Source organism: Zeugodacus cucurbitae, chromosome 2, assembly GCF_028554725.1.
Source record: "Zeugodacus cucurbitae isolate PBARC_wt_2022May chromosome 2, idZeuCucr1.2, whole genome shotgun sequence".
Classification (NCBI taxonomy): Eukaryota; Metazoa; Arthropoda; class Insecta; order Diptera; family Tephritidae; genus Zeugodacus; species Zeugodacus cucurbitae.
In genome coordinates, this window is record NC_071667.1 from 5,346,842 (window position 1) to 5,371,917 (window position 25,076).

Below are 25,076 nucleotides of genomic sequence, written 5' to 3' on the forward strand. Positions count from 1 at the left end.
TTTTTTTTCATGTAAACATATTAAAAACACATGGCTCCATATGACTCCATACCAAAAATGTTAATTAACAGTGCACTGTTAAGGCTATGCACTGTTAAAGTCAGCTGTTGCAGCCCAAAAGCAAGTGGTTGAGAAGAGGCAGTTTTTGGTTAGCTATTTTGAAAGTGCGATACTTAAAGGTTAAACAAGTTATTAATTCAATTTATGATGGAAAATAATCATACTGGTTTGTATTATATGTTGTGAGTACTAATATTTTGATATGTGCCTGTCTTACTAATATTTAGCCAATTTTAAAACAGGTCTAAAGGGTAATTTTTTGGAAAAAAAAATTAACTTTATGTAGACTTACAAAAAATACATATCCTTGTAACAGTGTAAGTCCAGTATATGTCGCAGAGCCATTAATGATGAATAAAATGCAATTTGTCTCAATGTGCACAAATGCGCACAATCTGCGTAATTTCGTTTTTTGTCAGGTATCTTCGAGTTTTCGAACGCGGAGCTTTTTGAAGTATGGCGTAAAGAGACGGAGAACTCAAACCAAGAAAGATCAATTCTTGATTTTCTTTCGAGCAAAATAAGTAGAAACATTGATGTTGTAAAACACAACAACTATTTGAAAAAGGAAAGCAGTTTATTTTGCCTAAATATAAATGGTAAATGGAAGATATGCAAGAGAAACAAAAAATATTTTGAGATGAAGTAAGCAAATTGGCTGCGAAGTGCAATAAAACTTTGTTTCTCTGAATCGAATCAAATCGAGAAACGTCAAATTGGACGCCCGAAATTGGCTTATTCGGTTAAAGGAGAAGAAACACAGAGGAAAGAAGCTGCAGCTCTATCTAAATCACACGGATGCAACGTCTCCTTGTTAAATCAAACAGCCATTAAAGCTGCCCGATCTCAGGGCATTGATCTTTCTGTTGTCCTTAATACTCTTGCAATTAGTCCGGAAAAGGCAAATACAATACTTCCCGTTGGATATTTCGGAGAAGAAGCGTCGGAAGCACGCAACAAAATTTATATAGCAGATAGACTGCATCACGCACGGAAGCATAGTCGTGTTAATAATTTCATGGATGTTTTCAACAGAGCCTTAGATACTTCTGATCCTGTCATTTCTTCAACAAACCTTATGAAGCGAATTCGGAAGCATAAAAGTATGGAACTCCTTCCGAAGTTTTAAGCCTTTTATTGTGCAATTTTGAAGGCCAGGATCAAATTGAGGAAATTGGAGATGAAATTGACGATTTTTATTTTATGTCTGACGAAGACCTTGAGAATGAAAATATTTTATAAACTTATTATTGTATTATTTGGTTGTCCCTTTATCAACTTTTCTATATGAAATAAAAAAAATTGTTTCTCGTCCTGGGAGGGCGGAACCACGCCCATTTATACAACTAACAGAGTCCATATCAATAATAAAAAAAAACCGTTTTGAAAAATCTTATTTATTTAAAAAGTTGTTGATTAATTTATCCAAATGGGAGGGCGGGACCACGCCCATTTTACCAAAAACTATTTCCAACGTTCTCCATAAGACTAACACAAAAAACCGTTTCAAAAAATCTTATTCAGTTTAAAAGTTAATAAATAATATATCGTCAGGGAAGGGGCGGAGCCACGCCCATTTTTCTAAAAACATTCCTATCGGTGTCTATAACAATAATAAAAAAACTGTTTCGAAAAATCTTACTTAGTTTAAAAGTTATTAATTAATACCATGAAATTGGCCAAATTCCCCATAGTGCAATGGCACTGAATGATAATAAATAAAAAGTGTAAATGGCTACTCAGTTACCTGAAGTACGCTAAAATTCGCAGCTCCCTTCGTGGCGGTAGCAGCCGCTAAGTTTAGTCTTATGAACTTGGCGATTTTCGTTACGCTCACACTTCGATGTTGGTTTGTGAATCCTTGTCCCAAAATAATAATACTGAAACGATACTCCAGCCTCCATAAGTGTCAAACATGGTTCCGTGCGAATTTTGACAATTTTAAAGAATAAAGATAATCTTAAAGGGCTGTAATTTTACAAGCATATGAAAAATCGCTGAAGGAGCCATAGGCTATCCCAAATATCGACTTTGAAAAGTGTTTCGACGTTTGGAAAAAGTGTTGGTATAAACGCTTAATATCGAATGAGGATTATTTTAAATACAACAAAATTAATGTAGACGAATAAATAAATATTTTCCTAAAAAAAAAAATTCCCGTTATTTTTTGAACACACCTCGTACATTCAGTAACGACCAAAACGACTGTTTTCCATTAACGGAATATTATTGAGTTTTAAAAAATGCTTACTATACAAAAAAGAACGACTTCACTTTCATCTGTTCATAATATGTATATACATATTTCGTCTATTTTCTAATTTTAATGAGAAGACTCTAACACACGCACTATTATTATTTTGAACACAACTGTAAATACATAAATTGATCCTCGTACTTCATATACACAAAATATTGCATTCATTACCTTTGGTTTAAGTTAGATTGCTTAAATCTCGATATCTTTACACTCTTTTCAGAGCATTAAGGGATTCCAAGGATTTCGTCGGGGGAAAACGTCCTAATTCCAATAGTTTTTTGTGTAATATAAATAATTAAATATTTCGTATCAACTTTTTCTTGCTTCATGGCCTATTTGTGTTATTGAATTTCTCATTTCGCATGTGACACTCTTAAATTGAGATTGAAGGATTTGCCCTTTACTTAACTCGCTAAGTAGTTAATTAAGCTAAGCATAAGAAATTGAGTTAGAGTTTACTTGTGTTGACTCACCTGTATCATAACAGTAGGCTGTGTTAAATTATGTTGCAGTTTTGTGCCTTGATTAATAGCATACTATTAGGCTCTAAAGATTCACATACGTTTCACTTTTTTAATTTTTATTATTTCTTTAAGTTTGTTTTATCTAACGCTAATCTTGAAATGCTCGATTTAAATCAAATTTTAGTATGCCATTTAACACAATTAAGGTTTTTTAATATAAATAATATCAAAAAATAAATTTAATGAAAACAAGTAAGGAAAAGCTAAGTTCGGGTGTAATCGAACATTTTATACTCTCGCAATTTATTGAAGAAATTTTATTAAGATAACATACAAATTAACCCATAAATTCGGCATAAAGTTTAATAGAATAACGAAAATCGTTATATATAGTATGTGAGGGCTGAGGTAATTCCTGAACCGATTCATTCATTTTCACCAGCAAGGTACACTATATTCAAGACTATACGATCACTTAATTTTGCTAAGATAACTCACATATTAACCAATACATATATGCGGAATAAAGCTCACCGTATTTTTGAAAAACCTATAATTAGGTATATGGGAGCTAGGAGAAGATACTTTTGAAAAACCTACAATGAGGTATATGGAGATGTTATGACCCGATTTTAATAATTTTTGCAACAGAGACACACTATTAGAAGAAAACAATATAAAGAAAGTAGTCGTGGTTGTGAACCGATTTCGCCCATGTTTTGTCTGTGTTATCAGGGTGTCAAGAAAATATTATATACCGAATTTCATTCGAATAGGTCGAGTAGTTCCTGAGATATAGTTTTTGACCCATAAGTGGGCGATACCACACCCATTTTCCGTTTTGTAAAAAAATCTGAGTATAGCTACTTTCTGCTATTTCTTCTGCACAATTTAGTGTTTCTGACGTTTTTCCTTAGTTAGTTAACCCACTTTTAGTAATTTTCAACCTAACCTTTGTATAGGAGGTAAGCGTGGTTATTATCCGATTTCAACAATTTTCATGGTGTGTGGTGGGGTACGTAAGAGAACCGACTGCTTGGTTTATATAGCTTTATTGGTTTGCGAGTTAAATACAAATAACCGATTTGTGGGCGGGGCCACGCCCACTTACCCAAAAAATTACATCCAAATATACCCCAAAGTGCCTTCATATTGTTCAAGATAAAGAAAAAGACGGGTTAATATAAACAAATACATGAATTGTTTACTATTTTATTGCCAAAGAAGGGTATGTCAAATACTTAGTTCACTTTGTTGAATACACTTTGGAATAAATGTTAAAATGGACAATCGTTTTGATTTAAGTATGTAATATCCATACATATATATATGTACTACAACGACGGTAATCTCGTTGATTCATATCAAATCCAATTCATTGGAATATCCCATTAGACAATATATTGAATTATTTTTACTATTTACTTGTTGTTGCATAGAAATTTTATACATAAAATTCTTCTGCATTCCATTTAATAAATTTTAAATTGAAACATTTTTTAATGTGTAATATTTGCCAGAAAATAGATTAATGTATAGGAAACGCCTCAAGGTATGTATGTATATAAAATTGTTTTGGGAAAATTTGTTTGGGAAATCTTCTATAACTGGATGTCGCTAATGTCGGTGTACCAAATATATTAATTCCTGTTTGTTCCAACAAAATATACTTTGTTTAAACCTTAATATATCATACAGGACAACGTCTGTCGGGCCGGTCGTACTTACCATCCACCATCATTCCTTGTTCAGCATAGTTACAAGCAAACTGTTTTCAGTTGTAGGGTTGAAATGTTGCAAATTCATCCCTATCGCCCTTATACGTAGGCGTAACACAATCTGCCTTCCCGGCTAACAAAGTTTCAACCCCCATTCGGACGTGTAGGCTTTACTGATCGGGCAAGTGATTGAATTATTTCCGATTTCCGTGCGCTTGCATCAATATATACATACACTCATACAAACATGTGCTTTAATCAACAGATGAACTTAGTTATATCAACCAAATAACAGCATTCAACCACTTGCCTATACGAGCATATCAGCCTACATGTCAAATTGGTGGTTGAAACTTTGTTAGCCTAGAAACATATTGTGTTCGGTTTACGATTATGTTACGCCTACGTATAAGGGAGATATCGATGAATTTGCATCATTTCAACCCTTCTATTGGAAACAATTTGCTTGAAACTATGTCGAACAAGTAAGGACGAGCTAAGTGCGGCTGTAACCGCACATATTTACATTTGTGATATGTGGGGTCTTGAAAAGTTATAGTCCAATTTTGACAATATTTTAGGGGAACGAAGTCACACAACCAATAAAATATTTATTATATGTTATCTTAATAAAATTAAAAAAAAAAAATAAATACCGAGGATATAAAATGTTCGGTTTCAGCCGTACTTAGACATTCCTTACTTGTTCGGCATCCTTATCGCCCTTACAAGCACTTCAGCCTACATGTCAAAATGGTGGTTGAAGCTTTGAAAGCAGATTGTGTTCGGTTTACGATTATGTTACGCCTACGTATAAGGGAGATATCGATGAATTTGCATCATTTCAACCCTTCTATTGGAAACAATTTACATGAAACTATGTCGAACAAGTAAGGAAGAGCTAAGTGCGGCTGTAACCCCATTTCACACATTTCTGCTACCAAGATATAGTATATCTAATATTAATTGTTTATTTAATTCTGTTGAGGTATATCACATATTAACTAATACAAACGGTATAAACTCCACGGAGTGTTTGAGAAAACTTGGGAGCTGGGGAAGTTATGGTCCGATTTGAATCTTTTTTTCTTGCACATTATTAGAACACGAACACCATCCTCTCTGAAATTCTATAAAATGCATAAGAGATTTTCCGTATATCCATTGGCAATAAGGTTTACATTTGCGATATGTGGGGTCTTGAAAAGTTGTAGTCCAATTTCCACAATGTAATATTTATTTTATTTTATCATTTATTAATACACTTAGTCGAAGAAAAACACGATCATACATCAACCTTCGTGCCAAACTGCATTGAACTGAAATTGATTGACTGATTGGCTGAGTAATCATTTAAAACACAAGTGGATCGTCATATTGGGATACTCCGATGGTAAACACACCTTTGAATTCCATATAACGTGCATTGTAAAAGCAACGAAGAGATGACAAAACAAGTAAGGAATGACTAAGTGCGCGTGCGACCGTATGTTGCACAATTTGCAAACTAAGACAAAATAAGTAATATAATGAAATATAAGGTGCGAATCGGTCTAATAATTGCTGAGGTATAATATATAATTTGGAATTGGACAGTACCCGGCGTATTATCATATCTTTATAACGATTCACATGCAAATCTAACGTATTATTTTTAGGTCAAAAAAGGTGAGCGTGAAATAGGAAACGGACAAAAGTATGTCCATATGTATGGTAAATAATATTCGGTATTCAATTCGGCTCCACATCATGATCATTTTGCCATATATAACTCTATAACTATTGAGAATATTTTTGGTTGCCCCAACAACCGTTGGATATACAAAACAATTATACTCAGTTAAAAAAAATTGTGAGCGCATTAATATATACTATATATCAGCTTACATATTTACATACTAAACTAGCTGAAATTCATTAACAGTCAAACGCACCGAAAAGAGTTGAAGGCGTCTGCACCAAACTTAGCGATCGCAGCGCTTGCCCGTATGATTCATGCAAGTAGCAAAAAACCAACGAAAACTTTTGAAAACACACTCGACCGGGCGTCCAAATCGAACCGAAACAACGCGCGACATCGTCTTGGCCTACTTAAAATGTTAATTTTTTTTACAATTGATATTTTGTTGTTGTTAGTTTTGCTTTCATTCGTTTACGGTTTTGTATTTAATATTTTTTATTTTTATACTCTCGCAACAAAGTTGCTACGTGAGTATTATATTTTTGTCCACATAACGGTTGGTTGTAAGTCCTAAAACTAAACGAGTTAGATTTAGGGTTATATATATCAAAATGATCAGGGTGACGAGAAAAATCCGGATGACTTGAGTAAAAATTGAGATATCTTGATGAAACTTGGAAGACGTATTTCTTGGCACCGTAAGAAGATTAAGTTCGAAAAGGGGCTTAATGGGACCACTGCCACGCCCACAAAATGGCGAAAACCGAAAACACTTAAAGTGCCATAACTAAGCTATAAATAAAGCTATGGAAGTAAAATTTGGTATGAAGGATCGCACTATGAAGGGGCATATGTGGATGTGGGAAAGTGTGTTTTTGGGGAAGTGGGCGTGGCCCCGCCCCCTACTAAGTTTTTTGTACGTATCTCGCAAACTACTAATGGTATATCAAGGAACTTTCTAGAGTCGTTTCTTTTAGGTACTACCTTATACACTCAAAAAATGGAGGAAATGAGATTGTAACCACGCCCACCTCCTATACAAAGGTTATATTGAAAACTACTAAAAGTGGGTTAACTCACTAACGAAAAACGTCAGAAACACTAAATTTCACATAAGAAATAGCAGATAGAAGCTGCACTCAGATTTTTTTACAAAATGTAAAATGGGCGTGGCGTCACCCACTTATGGGTCAAAAACCATATCTCAGGAACTACTCGACCGATTTCAATGAAACTTGGTTTGTAATAGTTTCCTTACATCCCAATGATATGTTGTGAAAATAGGCCAAATCGCTTCACAACCACGCCTACTTCCTCTATACCAGAACTTTGAAGACAATCTGAATCGCTTACTTTACAATATATAAACTAAGCACTAGTGAAGATATCGATGCAGAACTTTGCACAAATACTACGTTTATAGTGTGGCAGCCCCATTCTAAAAATCGCCGAAATCGGACCATAGGTTTTCACGGCCCCATATATCGAACATGAGGACCTCGGTGCTTCTAACCTAATATTAGAGTTTTCAACTTTCAATGAACTTTATACAATATATATGACGAATATGTGGGTCAAATTGTGTATTATATAATATAAATAAAGTTAAATAAATAAATTGCGAGAGTATAAAATGTTCGGTCACACCCGAACTTAGCCCTTCCTTACTTGTTTAATTTTCATTTATTTTCTCGTCACCAAAACCAAAACCAAACCCAAAAACCCAGTCAGTCGAGATGAGTGGCGGATTGTTGTAGTTAGCGGCAAGCACTTTTTCAGCTGTCAATATTTTTTTGGTTTTATCTCATATTGACTAACAATAATAATAAATAAATACAAAATTGTTTTGTTGTAGTTTTTGTTGACTAAATACAAATTTCTCAGAAAATGTCCTTGAGTTGGGTGATTTTTTCAGGCTGCTGTGTGGTTTTTAACTAAATTGCTGATCTTTCATTGTGTATTAATTTTGGTTTTTAGTTTTTTTATATTGTTAATGCACTTGAACTGTGATTAGCGGGCAAACATAGCTTATAGCATTAACATTTCTGAGTCTATTCGAATATTTCTAGGAATCTGCTAATTTAGTACAAACCTCTCTACATCGTCTATTTATAAAAATGATCCACATACATCAAATTGTAAAATATAATTCCTTTATTGGTTTCGAGAGGTAACTGCTGTTAGAAGAGACACATTTTTTCGGTTTCAAAGATTTTAGGTTCGAAACGATGTCCATACTAGAACATACTACATTAGATATTTAATGTTTGATCTTTCGAGTTTGTGTTCCAAACATTGTGACAGCACATCAGATGCAACTAGAGCAGTTCAGTGCGGATAATCAAAATGTTACAATTACATTTAGTATTGGACAAAAAAAATTTTTCTGGGAACATCCAACTTTAATCTCTAATAACTTCTGTTATATAAGCTTGACCGAAGAAAAAATAAGTTTGGTTCGATATCCAGCCGAGTGTTATAAAGTGTTATCATATTTAGTCTGTAGTTTTACTTTATGTGGGTTTTACAGCTATTCCTCTGGTAAATTCTATATCTGTAAACAAGCGACGTTATTATCAACAAATACTCACTTATTTAATTTCAAGGTAAATTTACGCTACTCTGTAAAATAAAATTCAAAATAACATTAAAAATATATTCTTTGGAAATTCCAAAATATTGGGAATTCTGTTACTCAAGCTCAATTTTGACAAACAATGTGGGTGGGTGATTTTGTGTGACGGCGCGATAAACAAAAACTCTAGCAATTTCAATCGCACCGAATTTCCCCACTTAAGTGCGCAATATATATGTACATATGCATATCTAACTAGACTCAATGATATATGTATGTGAGCAACTAATGACCGTGAAAATGGTGGAGCAGAGTATGAAGATAGGTCACACAGGCAATCGTAAAATAAAAGTGAAACGAATATGATGCAGGAGTTGTATGTAAACGATTGTGGTAAGTTTATATTTATGTACTCGATTTTAGTTTTAGAAAAATATCTGTACTATTTTTACACTGTAAAATTATTGAATGCTGCAAATAAAAATACAAATACAAATATGTATGCAAACAATAAAGAGACATACATACACGTGTGACATTTTTTGCGCCGACTAATTGGAAGTGGCAGAGTACAAAAGTCACTACACAAAGGTGTCATTATCCATGGTAAAATGTGCAGTCCAGCAGCCAAAGCTAATGAATTGAAATTATATTAACAAGAGCGAGAGAAAAGCTGGCAACAAAGACAGTGCGACACATACAAGAGGCCGTTAGCTCTTGCCAACCATCTACTGTGTACTGTCCGTACATATAGACTTATACGCTCTTGGCACTCAATGCGATGTAACGGTGACAACTTGAAAATGTCACAGAGAAAATTCATTTCATGAGAGTAATGTTGTGAGTCGAGTGGGGTTATGCAAATTAATTTTGTAAAGTTGCGGTTTTGACTAGGAGCGCTTGTGCTTGATGCTTCAATGTAGTTGGGAGAAGTGAGTAACATAGGTGTGTAGAGTATATGAGGCAACTTTGCACTTCGAATGGTTGTGAAAAAGGTAAGAAAAAAGTCAACATTGCATTGTAGAATGCATGACAACAAAACAAACAAGTAAGGAAAGGCTAAGTTCAGTCAGATTTCGACAATTTTTTCACAAGTGATGCCACAGATCATATACAGTATTTGTGTAAAGCTTTATTTCGCTATCTTTATTGGTTCCTTATGTATGTGTATATTATAAAGTGAAGGAATAAAATGGAGTTCAAAATTGAGTTACTTGGGAAGTTGTCGTGGTTGTGAACCCATGTCATCCATTTTCGTGTCATCAGGGTGTCAAGTGGTTCCTGAGATATGGTTTTTGACCCATAAGTGGGCGATGCCACGCCCATTTTCCATTTTGTAAAAAATCTGAGTGCAGCTTCCTTCTACAATTTCTTCTGTACAATTTAGTATTTCTGACGTTTTTTGTTAGTGAGTTAACCGACTTTTAGTAATTTTCAACCTAACCTTTGTATGGGAGGTGGGCGTGGTTATTATCCGATTGCAATTAATTTCATGGTGTGTGGTGGGGTACGTAAGAGAACCGACTGCAGAAAGTTTGGTTTATATAGCTTTATTGGTTTGCGAGATATATACAAATAACCGATATGGGGGCGGGGCCACGCCCACTTCCACAAAAAAATTACATCCGAATATGCCCCTTCCTAGTGCGATCTTTTGTTTCAAATTTAACTTTTATAACTTTATTTATGGCTTAGTTATGACACTTTATGTGTTTTCGGTCCCAAGGAACATGTTCCAAGTTTCATCAAGATACATATCTCAATTTTTACTTAAGTTATCCGTAGCACGGACGGACGAACGGACAGATTCGGATTTTGACTCGTCTCGTCACCCTGATCATTTTGATATATATACATAACCCTATAACTAACTCGTTTAGTTTTATGACTTACAAACAACCGTTATGTGAACAAAACTATAATACTCTCTTAGCAACTTTTGTTGCGAGAGTATAAAAATAAATAAACATTTTCTATATATTGAATATGCGAAAAAGTCGCATGGTACATATACATATGAGGTCTGTTCAAAAAATAACGGGAATTTCCGTTTTGTATTTGATATTTAATTTTAACGTACTTTAGCGACATGTACATATTTCAAAAATATAATAAAAAATTAAAATAAATTTTTACAATTGTGCACTCCACATCAGCGAAATTTGAAAATTCCCGTTATTTTTTGAACACGCCTTGAATAATGAACGCGACGCTATTAGCAGCATTAGTTTGTCAGCGGCAAACAATAGAGATACTTTAGCGCAGCAATTGCGTTCATGTCGACGGCGCGACTGTAGCAATGCTTCGACGTCACAAGCGCATGCGCAACCGACGTGTGCACAAGCGCACAAAAGACAAGACAATCGCAGAAGCAAGACAACAACAATAACAACAACGACGAATACAATACCAGACAGCAAATTGGTAGACAACGGTAACGACAAAATACAAAATATTTTTGCAGTACAATTCAGTTGGTGATGTGCAACAAGCGGCAACAGAAGGTGTACGAGCTGCGCGCTAAAGCTCCAAACGACGATCCAAGCGAGGATCTTTGCTGTGTACCAAGAAATTTAAGCGAGCAACGTATTGCATTTAAATAAAATCCACATTTACATACATGTACATATGTATGGTGAATGTGTTGAATAGCAAAAAAAAAAAAAAAAACAACAAAGTTGTGCCGTGTCTGTGTTGAAGTTTCGTTGTGAACAAATTATTTTTGTATATTCAATATAACGGATTGCGACATAAAAAAACACACGTGAATACATATACATATTGAAAGCGAGTGAAGAAGTGGTGTTAATTTACAGAAGAAAAAAAAATTATAATAATAGTGCGCATTGTTGTTGTTTTTCGCAAAAGTTTACTGCAAAACGAAAGTGAAACTAATATTAGCTGGCTTAAGTGCTGCAATTTGCAAGCGTGTTTTGATCTGCCTCAATTGTTGAATCAATCACAACAACAAAGACAACGCATGTGATGCTGTAATAAGCACAAATGCATAATTGTTGCTTTCTGCTGAAACCAATAACAATTTACACATTCACTTCGTAGAAAATTAAATACGAGTGTGGCAAATAAATCAATAAAGTTAATAACTGATCAAATAGCTAAAATTGCAACAAACAACCGTTAAGTGCATGCGATCAAAAAATACTACAACAAAAAGTGGTTAAATTTTGTGCGCGAATCACTTTCATTTTCGTTGCCAGCAAAAGGTTTCGAACGCATCATTTGAAGGCCACTGTAGTGCTCTTTCATCATACGGTAGTTGCCAAGTGTCAGGCATTCATGGCCAATTAACAAGCCAACCGACAACGACGACGACGACGAGCGACGAGCTACAACAAAAACGCGTCACTGCCTGAAATTGCAACATTTATAAGTGTTGCTTGCTTACGGTTTGGCCGGTTTCGAAACTGAAACTGTCGTTTGGAACTACCCAGCAGCCAGTTGCAGGATTTCCTCGGCGCTAAAGTGCAAAAATCTCACACAACACTTCCGGCACTCAAATTCCAATTACTTATCTCGTTAGACACGCTGCGGCGTTAGCTAACAAAAAAAAAAAAAACAACAAAAAAAATAAAAATAAAATAAAAACTCACGCAACAACAAACGGAGTTATAACATTATAAATTATTTTCGAGCAAAAGGCAACGGCAAATCGAACAAAACGGCGTCTAAACGCTAACCACATTCGACAAAATGCGTTTCGCCACAACCTATCTGCTTCTGTGTGGTGGTAAGTTGAGTTGTGTATATTACAAAATAAAAAAATAATAATAATAAATTGTAGGTAAAGTGAAAAAATGAAAAAGAAATGTACTGCGTCCGCGAGCAGACACTCGTCTTACGAGCGCTAATTGTTGACTCACAAGTGGCACTTAGCGGAAAATGTTTTGTAATATGCTTGAAGTTGAAAATTGAAAATTGTATTCGAGTTTGCATTTGAAATTAGACTAAACAGACAGACCAAATGTAAAAAGAGTTATTAACAAATACGCTGGCGATTGTCAATAAATAAATGCCAGCTGAGAGCAGCCAGTAACCTTCGCTGACCAAAATTGCAAATGAAATGAGCACAGCAAATATTTCCTAATTTCAGCGGACAGTTTCAATGTCATAAGTTCGAAAACAGACTTTGTACGCATGCGCTGCACCCCCTCACATTTAAACAAAAGACTTAAGCAACAAACTTGCAGTCGCACACGAGGCACTCCAACTGTGTGTGTGTGTGGAACTGTTCGCTATTCTGTGTCTGTATGTATATGGTAGATATACATATTTCTTCATTGCTGTGAAAGCGCCATTGAAACAGCGTTCAATGCTAAGTGTATTGTTTTGCTTTTGTATTTAATTTTATTTAATTTGAAAGAGGTTGACACTCTTTACACGAGATTTTCTAATTGATTACACTCAATGGCGAAAACTTTCGCTTTTCATTGGCATAATAAAAATGTAACAAGCGCTTAAGTAGACTCAGTTTGAGCTAATTGAAGGTTTTTTTTTTCAATAAAATAAATTTTATTTAGTAATTTTTCAGAAATCAGTCGAATATAGTATTCATGCTGAAGTACTTCGTATGAAGATTTTTTAAAAGTTTAACTAAATTCTTAATTTTAAGCCCTACAAAATACATGTCATGTAACAAAATTTTGGTATCCACCATCGCATGCCACCGGGGTTTCAGTTATTAATCTTAGGAAAAAGCATGCCTTGTACATATAATATAATAAAAAAAAAATAATAATAGGTAGCTAACACTAGGCTATAAAACCAAATTATTACCCGATAAAATCACAAACACAACAAGTACTTACATATTTATGCATGCATGAATATACATATATACTACACTATATATATAGTACATATATACGTATGCACATGCAAATAAAAGCGAAAACAGGCGAAAATAAGGAAACACTGTCAGCGATGTGTAAGTGGTGGCTGAAATCACCGAAACTGGTTCCATGACTGAGGAAAAGAAAGTGAAAATTATTCACGCGAATCCACAGCGGTATGAAGTGTGGCCATGTATTTACTGTTGTTGTGGTTTTTATTGTTTCATTTTGTTTTTTTTTTCTTCTTTATTAGCGTTGTTATTTTTATTGCTTATGTTGTTTTAATTTGTAGACGCCACATGTCGTTGTTATTTAATTTAAAAAATTCAGAAATTGTTGTTGTTTGGCATTTTTTTGTGATGACTGCAAACGCGTTGGTATTTTTTTTTCGATTTATATATTTTATTAATGCGAATGAAAACATAGAAATTCCGATGCACAGCCATTTCTTGTATTTCATTTTTTTTTATTTTTCGGCAACTCTTTTTATACTCTCGCAACAAAGTTGCTAGAGAGTATTATAGTTTTGTTCACCTAACGGTTGTTTGTAACACCCAAAACTAAACGAGTTAGATAAAGGGTTATATATACCAAAGTGATCAGGGTGAAGAGCGGAGTTCAAATCCGAATGTCTGTCTGTCCGTCCGTCCGTCCGTCTGTGCAAGCTGTAACTTGAGTAAAAATTTAGGTATCTTAATGAAACTTGGCACACTTATTTCTTGGCACCATAGGAAGGTTGCTTTCGAAAATGAGCAAAATCGGACCACTGCCACGCCCACAAAATGGCGAAAACCGAAAACACATAAAGTGCCATAACTAAGCCATAAATAAAGCTATGGAAATAAAATTTGGTATGAAGGATCGCACTATAAAGGGGCATATTTGGATGTAATTTTTTTGGGGAGGTGGGCGTGGCCCCGCCCCCTAATAGGTTTTTGTACATATCTCGGAAACCAATAGAGCTATATAAACCAAACTTTCTGCAGTCGTTTTTTTTAGCCACTTCTTAATACAGTCCAAAAATGAAAGAAATCGGATAATAACCACGCCCACCTCCCATACAAAAGTTAGGTTGAAAATTACTAAAAGTGAGTTAACTCACTAACCAAAAACGTCAGAAACACTAAATTTCACATAGGAAATGGCAGATAGAAGCTACACTCAGATTTTTTTACAAAATGGAAAATGGGCGTGGCGTCGCCCACTTATGGGTCAAAAACCATACCTCAGGAACTACTCGACCGCTTTCAATGAAACTTGGTTTGTAATAGTTTCCTTACATCCCAATGAAATGTTGTGAAAATAGGCCAAATCGCTTCACAACCACGCCTACTTCCTATATACCAGAACTTTGAAAACGATCTGAATCGTTAACTTTTAACGTAAGCACTAGTGAAGATATCATTGCAGAACTTTGCACAAATACTACCTTTATAGTGTGGCAGCCCCATTCTAAAAATCGCCGAAATCGGACCATAAGTTTTTAAGGCCCCATTAATCGAACATGAGGACCTCGGTGCTTTTAACCTAATATTATGGTTTGCAACTTTCAATGGACTTTATACAATATATATGACGAATATGTGGGTCAAATTGTATATTATATAATACAAATAAAGTTAAATAAATAAATTGCGAGAGTATAAAATGTTCGGTTACACCCGAACTTAGTCCTTCCTTACTTGTTTTTGCTAGTTAGTGTTTTTTCCTGGCTTCGTTCATATTAAATTTGGATAGAAATATATTTTGAAAATTTGTACAAAATTTTGAGCAACACTTAAGCACTAGCGATGAAGCAAAATTGAAGGCGTGGAACTTTTGATATATATATTTGACAGATATAGTTTGATATTTGCTGTTTTTTTGCTTTTAAAGGGTCTTAAAGAGTGCTGCCTCAAAAAAATACTAAATATTTTAATAGTTTATTATTAATTTTTATACCGGGTGGGAGGATTACTATTGAAAATGGACGAAATCGGACTATTGCCACGCCCACAAAAGCGCGAAACTCGAAAACATATAAAGATAAAAATTTGGTATAAAGGATCGCACTAGGAAGCGACGTATATGGATGTAATTTTTTTAAGCGGGCGTGACTCCGCCCTTAAAAAGTTCTTTTGTGAATATCTAGCAAACCACTAAAGCAATATAAACCAAACTTTCTGCAGTAATTTTCTTTACGTTCTCCATTACGCAACATAAAAAATGATATAATCGGATAATAATAATAACGGCGACCACATCCCATACAAAGGTTAGGTTGAAAACTACTCAAAGTGCGTTAACTCACTAACGGAAAACATCGGAGACACTAAATTTTACAGAAGAAATGGCAGTTAAAAAAAAAATGGAAAATAGGCGTGGCGTAGCCCACTTATGGGTCAAAAACCATATTTCACAAATACTCGACCGATTTCAATGAAATTCGGTACATAATACTTACTTGACACCCTGATGACACGGATGGAAAATAGGCGAAATTGGTTCACAATCACGACTACTTCCCATTTAACTCAATTTTGAATTCCATCTGATTCCTTCACTTTATGATGTATACATAACGATCCAATGAAGATAGCGGAATACAATTTTACACAAATACTGTATATCATCTGTGGCTTCACTTGTGGAAAAATTGTCAAAATCGGACTATAACTTTTCAAGGCCCCCGATATCGAACAGGAAGAACTCAGTGTCTAAAGAAAATGTTTCACTTAAATTTTTCGCGCTAAATCTCTCAGATATGTTAATGTAATTCAGAGGACATTTCTTTCTTCTAATAGTGTGTCTCTATACCAAAAATTATTACAATTCTGTGATAACTTCAGGAATTACCTCAGTCCTCATATACAACATATGAGGATTTTCTTTATTCTGGTGGAGAAGTCCAATATATGGGTCAAATTGTGTTATCTTTATAAAATTTCGTCAATAAATTGCGAGAGTATAAAATGTTCGGTTCCAAAGGCTTTTCCTTACATCTTTCTTAAATGAAGTTATTAGTTTGTATAATATTTAAATTAATGATACAAAATGTATAATGTATATGTAATATTTTGATTTGTTGTGCAATTTAGTCCGACTTCACCTAAAAAACGCATATACAATATGTATGTATAGTAATAACAACGAACTTTTAATCAAGCATGCGCAGACGGGAATTACCAGTGAGTCTTGGTATTGTGCTACCGCCTTACGCACTTGATTACAACACTACTTTTTTATAATATTGTTATTGCATTATTTGTTTTTATTTCGTCTGATCTGCACACCATTACTGTATACAAGTGGGGTCGCATGAGCAACCTTCTTATCTTACACATTTATCTCATTCCTCGGTCTGGAGGAGTTGCGCATGCGCGCAGAGGCGTAGCTGTTTGTTCGTTCGTAATTTATTTTACCACTTGATATTTTATAGACACTTGGGTTAACTCTGCATATGTCAAGTTGTTGTCTTTAGATTGGCTTTGTTATTTAATACCAACAGCCGATCGTCGTTTTTGTCGTCTCAACAGATGTAATTGCCCGGAGTATTGCTGTAACGCTAAGTTAATCCTCATGTTATGTAACTGTTAAAAAGTGAAAAACAAAAAAAAAATAACTATGCACTCAAGCATCCGCAATAAGAAAGTAAAAAAATGTACATACCTCCGTATGTAAGTGTTCACCGTTGAGATCGTTAAGGCAAATCCATAGTACTCGCATTGGCTCGCATTAAAAAACAACGAGTTTTTCCCAACAGACCGGGCTACATACCGCTGTAGCTAGCTGCAATTGTGTGGTAATACTATATACAAGTATGGTACTCGGGTATCCAGTGCACAGCACGACGACGGCAGCATCCCACCAGCGTAGCGGCCAGCAGCCAGTTCCATGACGCATTCAATTTTGGTAGTAAGTGCAACATGACGACTGCACTGTACATGTATGGGCATGCGGATGTTCGAGTACACAATAATTACCACTCTCTAAACGAGTATTAGTGGTTTTTTGTTTTTTGCTGTTTTTATTTCCACTTTCGTTTATGGAAAATTAATGGCAAAAAAAGAAGAAAATATAATAAAATACAATATATGGAAGTGCATTGTATTACCAAATAACACATAATACGCATTACGTCGTCTTTTCATTATAAAAAAAACCAATGAAAGAGTTCGAAATTGGGGTCATGACACTGAGTTCGATCAATACACTTTTAACCTACATCAATCATCTTATTGTCGAGTAGGTGCATATGCTTCGTGTAAGAAACTAACGGTATATTTATATATACAGTTGCGAAACAAGCAGTCTCCAGAAGCTGCAAGTTTCCACAAACCGATCATCCCATCGCAACATTTCCAGAATTTTCTGGTCCATCACCGTCTTTAACACGGACTTATGGTCACGCACAAACCAAACACTTCTGCCTACCGAAGTTCTCAAAAGAAAATGGTGCTGACACGGTTTGTTCTAAGACGAGATCCATATACAATCGCCCTGAACGCTATCGACTGGAATCCACGAGGCAGCCGAAGGAAAGGCCGACCCGATCTAACCTGGAGAAGTAGAAGCATAAATTTTAATTTGTTCACTCTCAATCCGCTGAAATATCATATGGTATAATGTACTTGGCTCCCACGTCACTGTTGACAGTCATAACTTCGAAGTCGTAGATAATTTCGTATACCTGGTAACCAGTATCAACAACACGAACAATGTCAGCCTCGAAATCCAGCGCAGAATCACTCTTGCCAACAGGTGCTACTTTGGACTGAGTAGGCAATTGAAAGGTAAAGTCCTCTCTCGACGAACCAAAATCAAATCACTCTACAAGTCGCTTATCATTCCCGTCCTGCTTTATGGTGCAGAAGCTTGGACGATGTACTAGAAGTTTTCGAGAGGAAAATTTTGCGCAAGATTTATGGTCCTCAGAATATTGGCAACAGCGAATACTGCAGACAATGGAACGATGAGCTGTACGAGTTATACGACGACACTGACATAGTTCAGCGGATAAAAAGACAGCGGCTACGTTCATGTTGTCCGAATGGACGAAAATACTCTAGCTCTGAAAGTGTTCGATGCAGTACCTGCCGGGGGAAGCCGAGGAAGGGGAAGGCCTTCACTCCGTTGGAGGGACCAGGTAGACAGCGACCTGGTTGCACCTGGGATCTCCAACTGGCGCCGAACTGTGAGGGAAAGAGAGAAATGGCGCGCTATCGATTCGGCTATAACCGGCAAAATGGTTTCAACGCCAATCACATTCATATATAATGTATGCGAAATTTTTCTGTTTCTGTTGAAGACTTTTCTTAGTATAAAATGTTTGTTTTTACACCACATTCAAGTCCTTAAAATAGAAAACATTTTATAAGTAAAAGTATTAACACAAACGAAGATTTTTTTTTAACTAAAACATATATTATTTACTTTCAGTATATTCAATGTCTTTCATGCCGATCACAACAAATAGTGTTTTTATAAAATATTAAAAAAAAAGCTTTGTACACCATATTTACCTTTAATTACTATGTACTTTGGTATACTTTGAACTTTTGTACTCGTACCCGGTTATTTGAGCTCCTCAATATTTCGTAATCTTATTGGAGTGAACTAGTTTTAAGCACAGCACGATTTGTTGTTACATAGTGCTGGTTGTTGGTTTAAATTAAAACCTTATGTTTTTCTACAAAGTTACAAAAATAAGCAAAGCATGACGCATTTCCTTTACGAAATACAATAAGGCTTGTGTTTGTGGTAACACCCTTTTTTCCGTTAGTTTTTGTTTTTATAACTGTATACGCACTCGTCAGAAAATTATGCCATAACACACCCGCCTGTCTATTTTGATATGCACGATGCGTAACACGTTGAAGTACGTGAATGCGCCAACACAACGAAGTATTTACGCTATGTACTCGTACCTACGACCCAGCAGGAAAAATTTGTGTTTTCAAATTTTATTCAATTTCATTGACAGTTTCAGCATAACTGTGCAGGCAAGCTTAATACATATTTCCTACTGCTGTGTACTTATAAACTTCATATACTTAAGACACTTCAAAATTCTAATCTTGCTCATACCAAGCAATGCAAGTTATTTAAGCACACATTTTTGGCCTTTTGAATTCATGCAAAATTTCCCTGCTGGGCATGCACTTTCGCACCTGTGCCTTTGCCCAATGCTTTGTCTATTGACTAGGTCATCTCCGGCTGCTTACTTTACGAGTAGTTATTTAGTTTGTCACTCCGACACTCACACTTTTTGACAGATTTTATTATTTCATTGCGCATATGTAGGTCCATATAAATATGGTTGTGTGCCGCAGCTGATATATAATCAGATGAGCTTAAGTACTTGTAGGTTGTTATATGACATAACTGTTTAACTGTAAGTCTCAACTGTTGCTGTTGTTGTGATTACCTCATAGTATTTGTAATGCATAAAAGAATAACATAAACATACTTAAACATAAATTAAGGCTGAGCAGATGGAACTGGAAATTTCGCAATGCTTCATTAAGCTTAACTTGTAAATAATTGAGACGCCCGAGTATTTATGAATCGGGTTTAAATATACACAACTGTTTGTGAGTAATTTTTTGTTCATATTGGGCAGAACTGATATTGTTGCATATGAAAATTTACTACAAAATTTTAATAGATTTTTTGAAAAGTTGCTTCTTTATAAGCCGGTTGAGAATTTTGTCATGACAACATCACATTTCTAAGATCTAAACATTTCCTTTTTAATATTTGTATATAGGATTTTCTTTAATGCCTTGAAATCGTCTGTTTAGTATGTATATGTGTTTTATATAAACTCAGAAATTGATATTGAAATTGAATATTTGTGTTATCGAATATTTGCAAGGCAGCATGATATGGGTAAATGGCTATGAAGATAAGTATTTATAGGTATACATCCATATTGTGATGGGCGCACGACTTTCTTTTGGAATGATTAATGATATAACTGAATATGTTAGATAACAATAACGATGAAATTCATATACAAATTTTATTTGAATTCTAATGAAACGGAAATTTGTGTTTCAAAAAAGCTTTAATGGATTTATACTCGTTTTTTTATGATTCCGATATTTATTGGAAATTTATTTCCGCAATTATTTCCATATTTTTTTGCATTTTGTGCCACTTTCACTTACAGTCAGAAAAAAATGAAAATTTACACCGAAGTACTTAACGCCGTATACGGATGTGCACTTTGATATCAAACAAGCACTTTAGCGCAACCCACTTTACTCCAACGTAGTGTGTAATCAATGAATCATTTATTTGTGAAATGTCATAAAAAAGCTCTTGAAGGGCTTTTGCGCTCGCATTTATTTTAAAATTTCGATATTTTTAGGATTTAATTGGCAAAAATGTGGAAAATATTTTTGCTAATTTTTTCGTGTGCTAAAAACGGCCGAAAGTAAAAGCACAGATTAACGGTAGATACACGAGCTTAAATAACTACATTTGCACGAGCGCATGTGGTAGATGCCTCTTTCGCAATGTACTAAAGAGGCTTGGCTGTTACGAAATTTTCGCAATTTTTCGGGCTTTTACGCACGACCAAAGTTATTTTCGCTGTTTTAAGCCATTATATTTGTGTTTTGCTTTTATTCATGCCTTTACTAATGAAATGTGAAGTAATATGCTTTTTTGTTTCGGGATTACACTTTTACTTTCGCAGTGGTTTTACTTTTGCGTTATTTACAAAAATGTTGAAGGTTTATGATTGTTGTTAGTTTGAAGCATTCTTGGAACAGGACCCACCTTCAGTTCAATATGATTTAAATAAAATTTTAATATTATCTCTCTGGAAAAAATCAAGCTCATTGTCTACCTATCTAGATCGGATAAAGTGGACTAAATACCATTGTGAACTACAATAGAATACATTCAAATATATTCTGAATCAAATTTTTCTAATGGCGGCAAATTACATGACTAGTAATTAATGGATTGTGACTTTACAACTTCATAGAGTCGAAATTAATACTCAGACATGCTAGATATTAATATCATTGCTATAACTATAGATTTGCAAATTAACGACTATATTCCGTTAATAGTGAATGAATGAATGATAAATGAATATTTTTATTTGTATTTTTCAATTACAGCGCTTTCTGCTACCTTTTTTGCCCAACAAATCTGTCATGCGACCAAGGTCGATTCGGATGATGACTATGAGCCGCGTCACTTGACCAACGATCAATGTAAGTTACGATGCTTAAGTATCGTTATATTTAGTTAAACATAATGTGTGGATTCATATCTACTTTTAAGGCAGCCACTTTTTTTCAGTCGCAATCGGACTCACCATTCTCACACGACTACGCGAGGGATGATGGTGCTGTACGACGAGTGGGACGTGTGGAAACTAATAGGGTGAAGCAATTTAATCGCTTGCAAATCAACACCGAAACAAAGTATTCCGATTCGGATTCTTCTGATTCGGAGTCGGAAAGTCGAGATGCCGGCTCGGAGGATGATGAAGATGATGATGATGGAGACGAGTATTATGAGGATAGTGGTGAAGAAAGCAGCACAGATAGCAGTAGTGGTGAAACATTGCCACGTTTGTTGTCGCAATCGGCTTTTAATCGCATTTCCGAAACTTTGGGTGCACTCAATACAATGGGTCATTTGTTGGTTGACATAACGCGAGGTGGGCACGAAACCAAACCAGAAATCCATGAAGAACCAATAGTGAATGACGCAAGTTCTGGTGGTCTTGCTTCAACTACAAAAACGTTTAGTACTACGAGTGCAACAACTACTACGACAACAACAACAACTCCATCTAGGAAATTCAATGATATCAGCCCGACAGCAAAAATTATCGCACCACTGCCACATGAGAGCAATCTAATAACAGAACAGAAAGTTACGGACTTGTTGACTGCTGATAAACGTGTGGGAGAAACAGGCACAGCAGCTAAGCCAATGTTTGTGGAGACTAAAGAAACCAAGAAGAAGAAGAAGAAGAAGAAGAATCGCAATAAGGTAAAGAAACCTGCTGCAGACTCAGCACTCAGTGGCACAAACGGGCAATTACAACACTTAAATAAAGTATCAACCACATTAAGACCGACGACCTCAACGACAGTGTCGACAGTTACACAATCCATAGATCGCGTTGATCAAGTGGCTGCAACTACTGAAGATGTTTCAGCGAAAGATGCGGAGAACTTTTGTAAAACACCTAGTGGACGACCCGGACGTTGTGAAGATTTAAGCAGCTGCCCTGCGTTGCTATTGAACTTGAGTAGCCTACGCGAGTCACTCTGCTTTAAGAGCCTTTTCGTGCCGGGTGTGTGTTGTCCCTTATCGGAGTCTTCAACAGTCGTTACGACACAACGACCACTCAAGCTGACAACGAAAGCGCCTACCACGGCACTCACAACGAAACGACCCACAACACAAAAACCAGCTTCAGCACCAAGTTTGGTTTTAATACCACAACTGAAACCTTCTACTACCACAACAACAACGACGCAAAACCCATTAGCTAATGAACTGGAACTTTTGGGCAATAACAATATCGTGGACCCAGAAGAGTGTGGACAGCAGGAATATTCATCGGGTCGTATTGTGGGTGGTGTTGAAGCGCCAAATGGTCAATGGCCATGGATGGCGGCAATCTTTTTGCATGGACCCAAACGTACCGAGTTCTGGTGTGGTGGTTCGCTCATCGGTACGAAATACATTTTGACCGCTGCGCATTGCACAAGAGACTCGCGACAGAAACCGTAAGAATTGTTACAAACCTTAATGTGCTATCGTATATCTCAAGCAACTCATTTACAGTTTCGCAGCGCGACAATTCACAGTGCGACTAGGCGATATTGACCTCTCCACCGATGCTGAGCCCTCGGCACCGGTCACATTTACTGTGAAAGAAGTGCGTGCGCATGAACGGTAAGTAGATGGCTATTAGAATGTTTGCTGATATTTATAACGGGGCTATCTCTCTTTCATTTCCACAGTTTCTCACGTATCGGCTTCTATAACGATATCGCCATTTTGGTGCTAGACAAGCCAGTGCGTAAATCCAAATACGTTATACCGGTTTGCTTGCCGCGCGCCGGACGTGCTCCACCCAAAGAGCGTCTGCCGGGACGTCGTGCGACGGTAGTTGGTTGGGGCACCACCTACTATGGCGGCAAGGAATCGACCACGCAACGTCAAGCTGAACTGCCTATTTGGCGCAACGAGGACTGCGATCGTTCGTACTTCCAACCGATAAACGAGAACTTTGTATGCGCCGGCTACTCGGATGGTGGCGTGGATGCATGTCAGGTAACCTAATATATTTACTTCTTATTTCATCACTATACTATATGGATTCACTTTCACAGGGCGACTCTGGTGGTCCACTTATGATGCGCTTTGAGTCGCGTTGGGTGCAACTTGGCGTTGTGTCGTTCGGCAATAAATGCGGCGAACCTGGTTATCCAGGTGTTTACACAAGGGTTTCACAATACTTGGACTGGATTCGTGATCATACGCGTGATTAGATGTTGCTAACAATTAATTTTGTTGTCGAAAATGTTATTTTAGTTGTAATTGTTTTTTTTTAACTAATTTAAATACTGTTACGAATCACTAGTCTACATAATTTTTTATGTGCAACGCGTATTTACATAGTTCCGATATTTATTAACCTTCCGAAGAAAACCCATATTAGTTTGTATAAAATGCATAAATTATTGAAAAGTTAATATATGATATTCTAAAAAAATTAAAATACTGTTTTAGTGATTTGTTTGAACCAAGTGGTCCAATAATTTAAGGATATAATGGGCCTAATCATTGAATCCGTTTCGATTGAAACATTTTACGTTGGAATCATTGAAACCGTATCGAAAATAAAATTTACGATCATATTGAACTCACTTACCGACTCGAAAGAATATAGTCCGCGGCTAATAGATTAGCGACTAATTACGAAATCATTGAATCCTCAAAATCGAAAATTTTGATCGAATCTATCCGTTGATGAGTGAGTTGCGGAAATTTAAAGGAAGTAAACCATTTGCAAGTTTTTATGTAAACAATTACAGATGACGGACTAAATTATATTTTAAATAGGTATTTTAGAGACAAGAGCCACAAATAGATTAACCAAAAAAAATTAAAGATGTTTAAAAGCGATATAAAGTTGCCCCCTCGAAATAGAGAAATAATTTTCTCCCAGAGCCTCAGGAGAATTAAATATTTTTTACAAGAAATTTCAAAATAGTTAAAGGTCAGTTTTAATTTTTTTAACAAAGCAAAAAGCACATACAAGTGCTGAACACATAGACGACGACAAGCGACGAGCGACATCTGTCAAATATTAAAATACACGCGTTCTTATGGGCACAGCTTTTTATAGAGAGCTATAGAGCTGCCACTAATATGTGAAATGTAAAATTATTCAAAGTTCTAACAAGTATGACGTTATTTTAACAAGTATGACGTTATTT

At 35.7% G+C, this 25,076-nt stretch overlaps 1 protein-coding gene across 1 annotated transcript; it reads left to right on the forward strand.

The window, feature by feature from the left end:
- Positions 1 to 11,070: 11,070 nt before the first annotated feature.
- On the forward strand, positions 11,071 to 24,321 carry LOC105214135 (probable serine/threonine-protein kinase dyrk2). The gene is made up of 6 exons (XM_011187368.3): positions 11,071 to 12,506; positions 21,726 to 21,821; positions 21,896 to 23,357; positions 23,416 to 23,526; positions 23,595 to 23,907; positions 23,967 to 24,321. Exons 1-6 carry the CDS (start codon positions 12,470 to 12,472, stop codon positions 24,123 to 24,125), a joined length of 2,178 nt encoding a protein of 725 aa, XP_011185670.1. The 5' UTR covers positions 11,071 to 12,469; the 3' UTR covers positions 24,126 to 24,321.
- Positions 24,322 to 25,076: the final 755 nt, after the last annotated feature.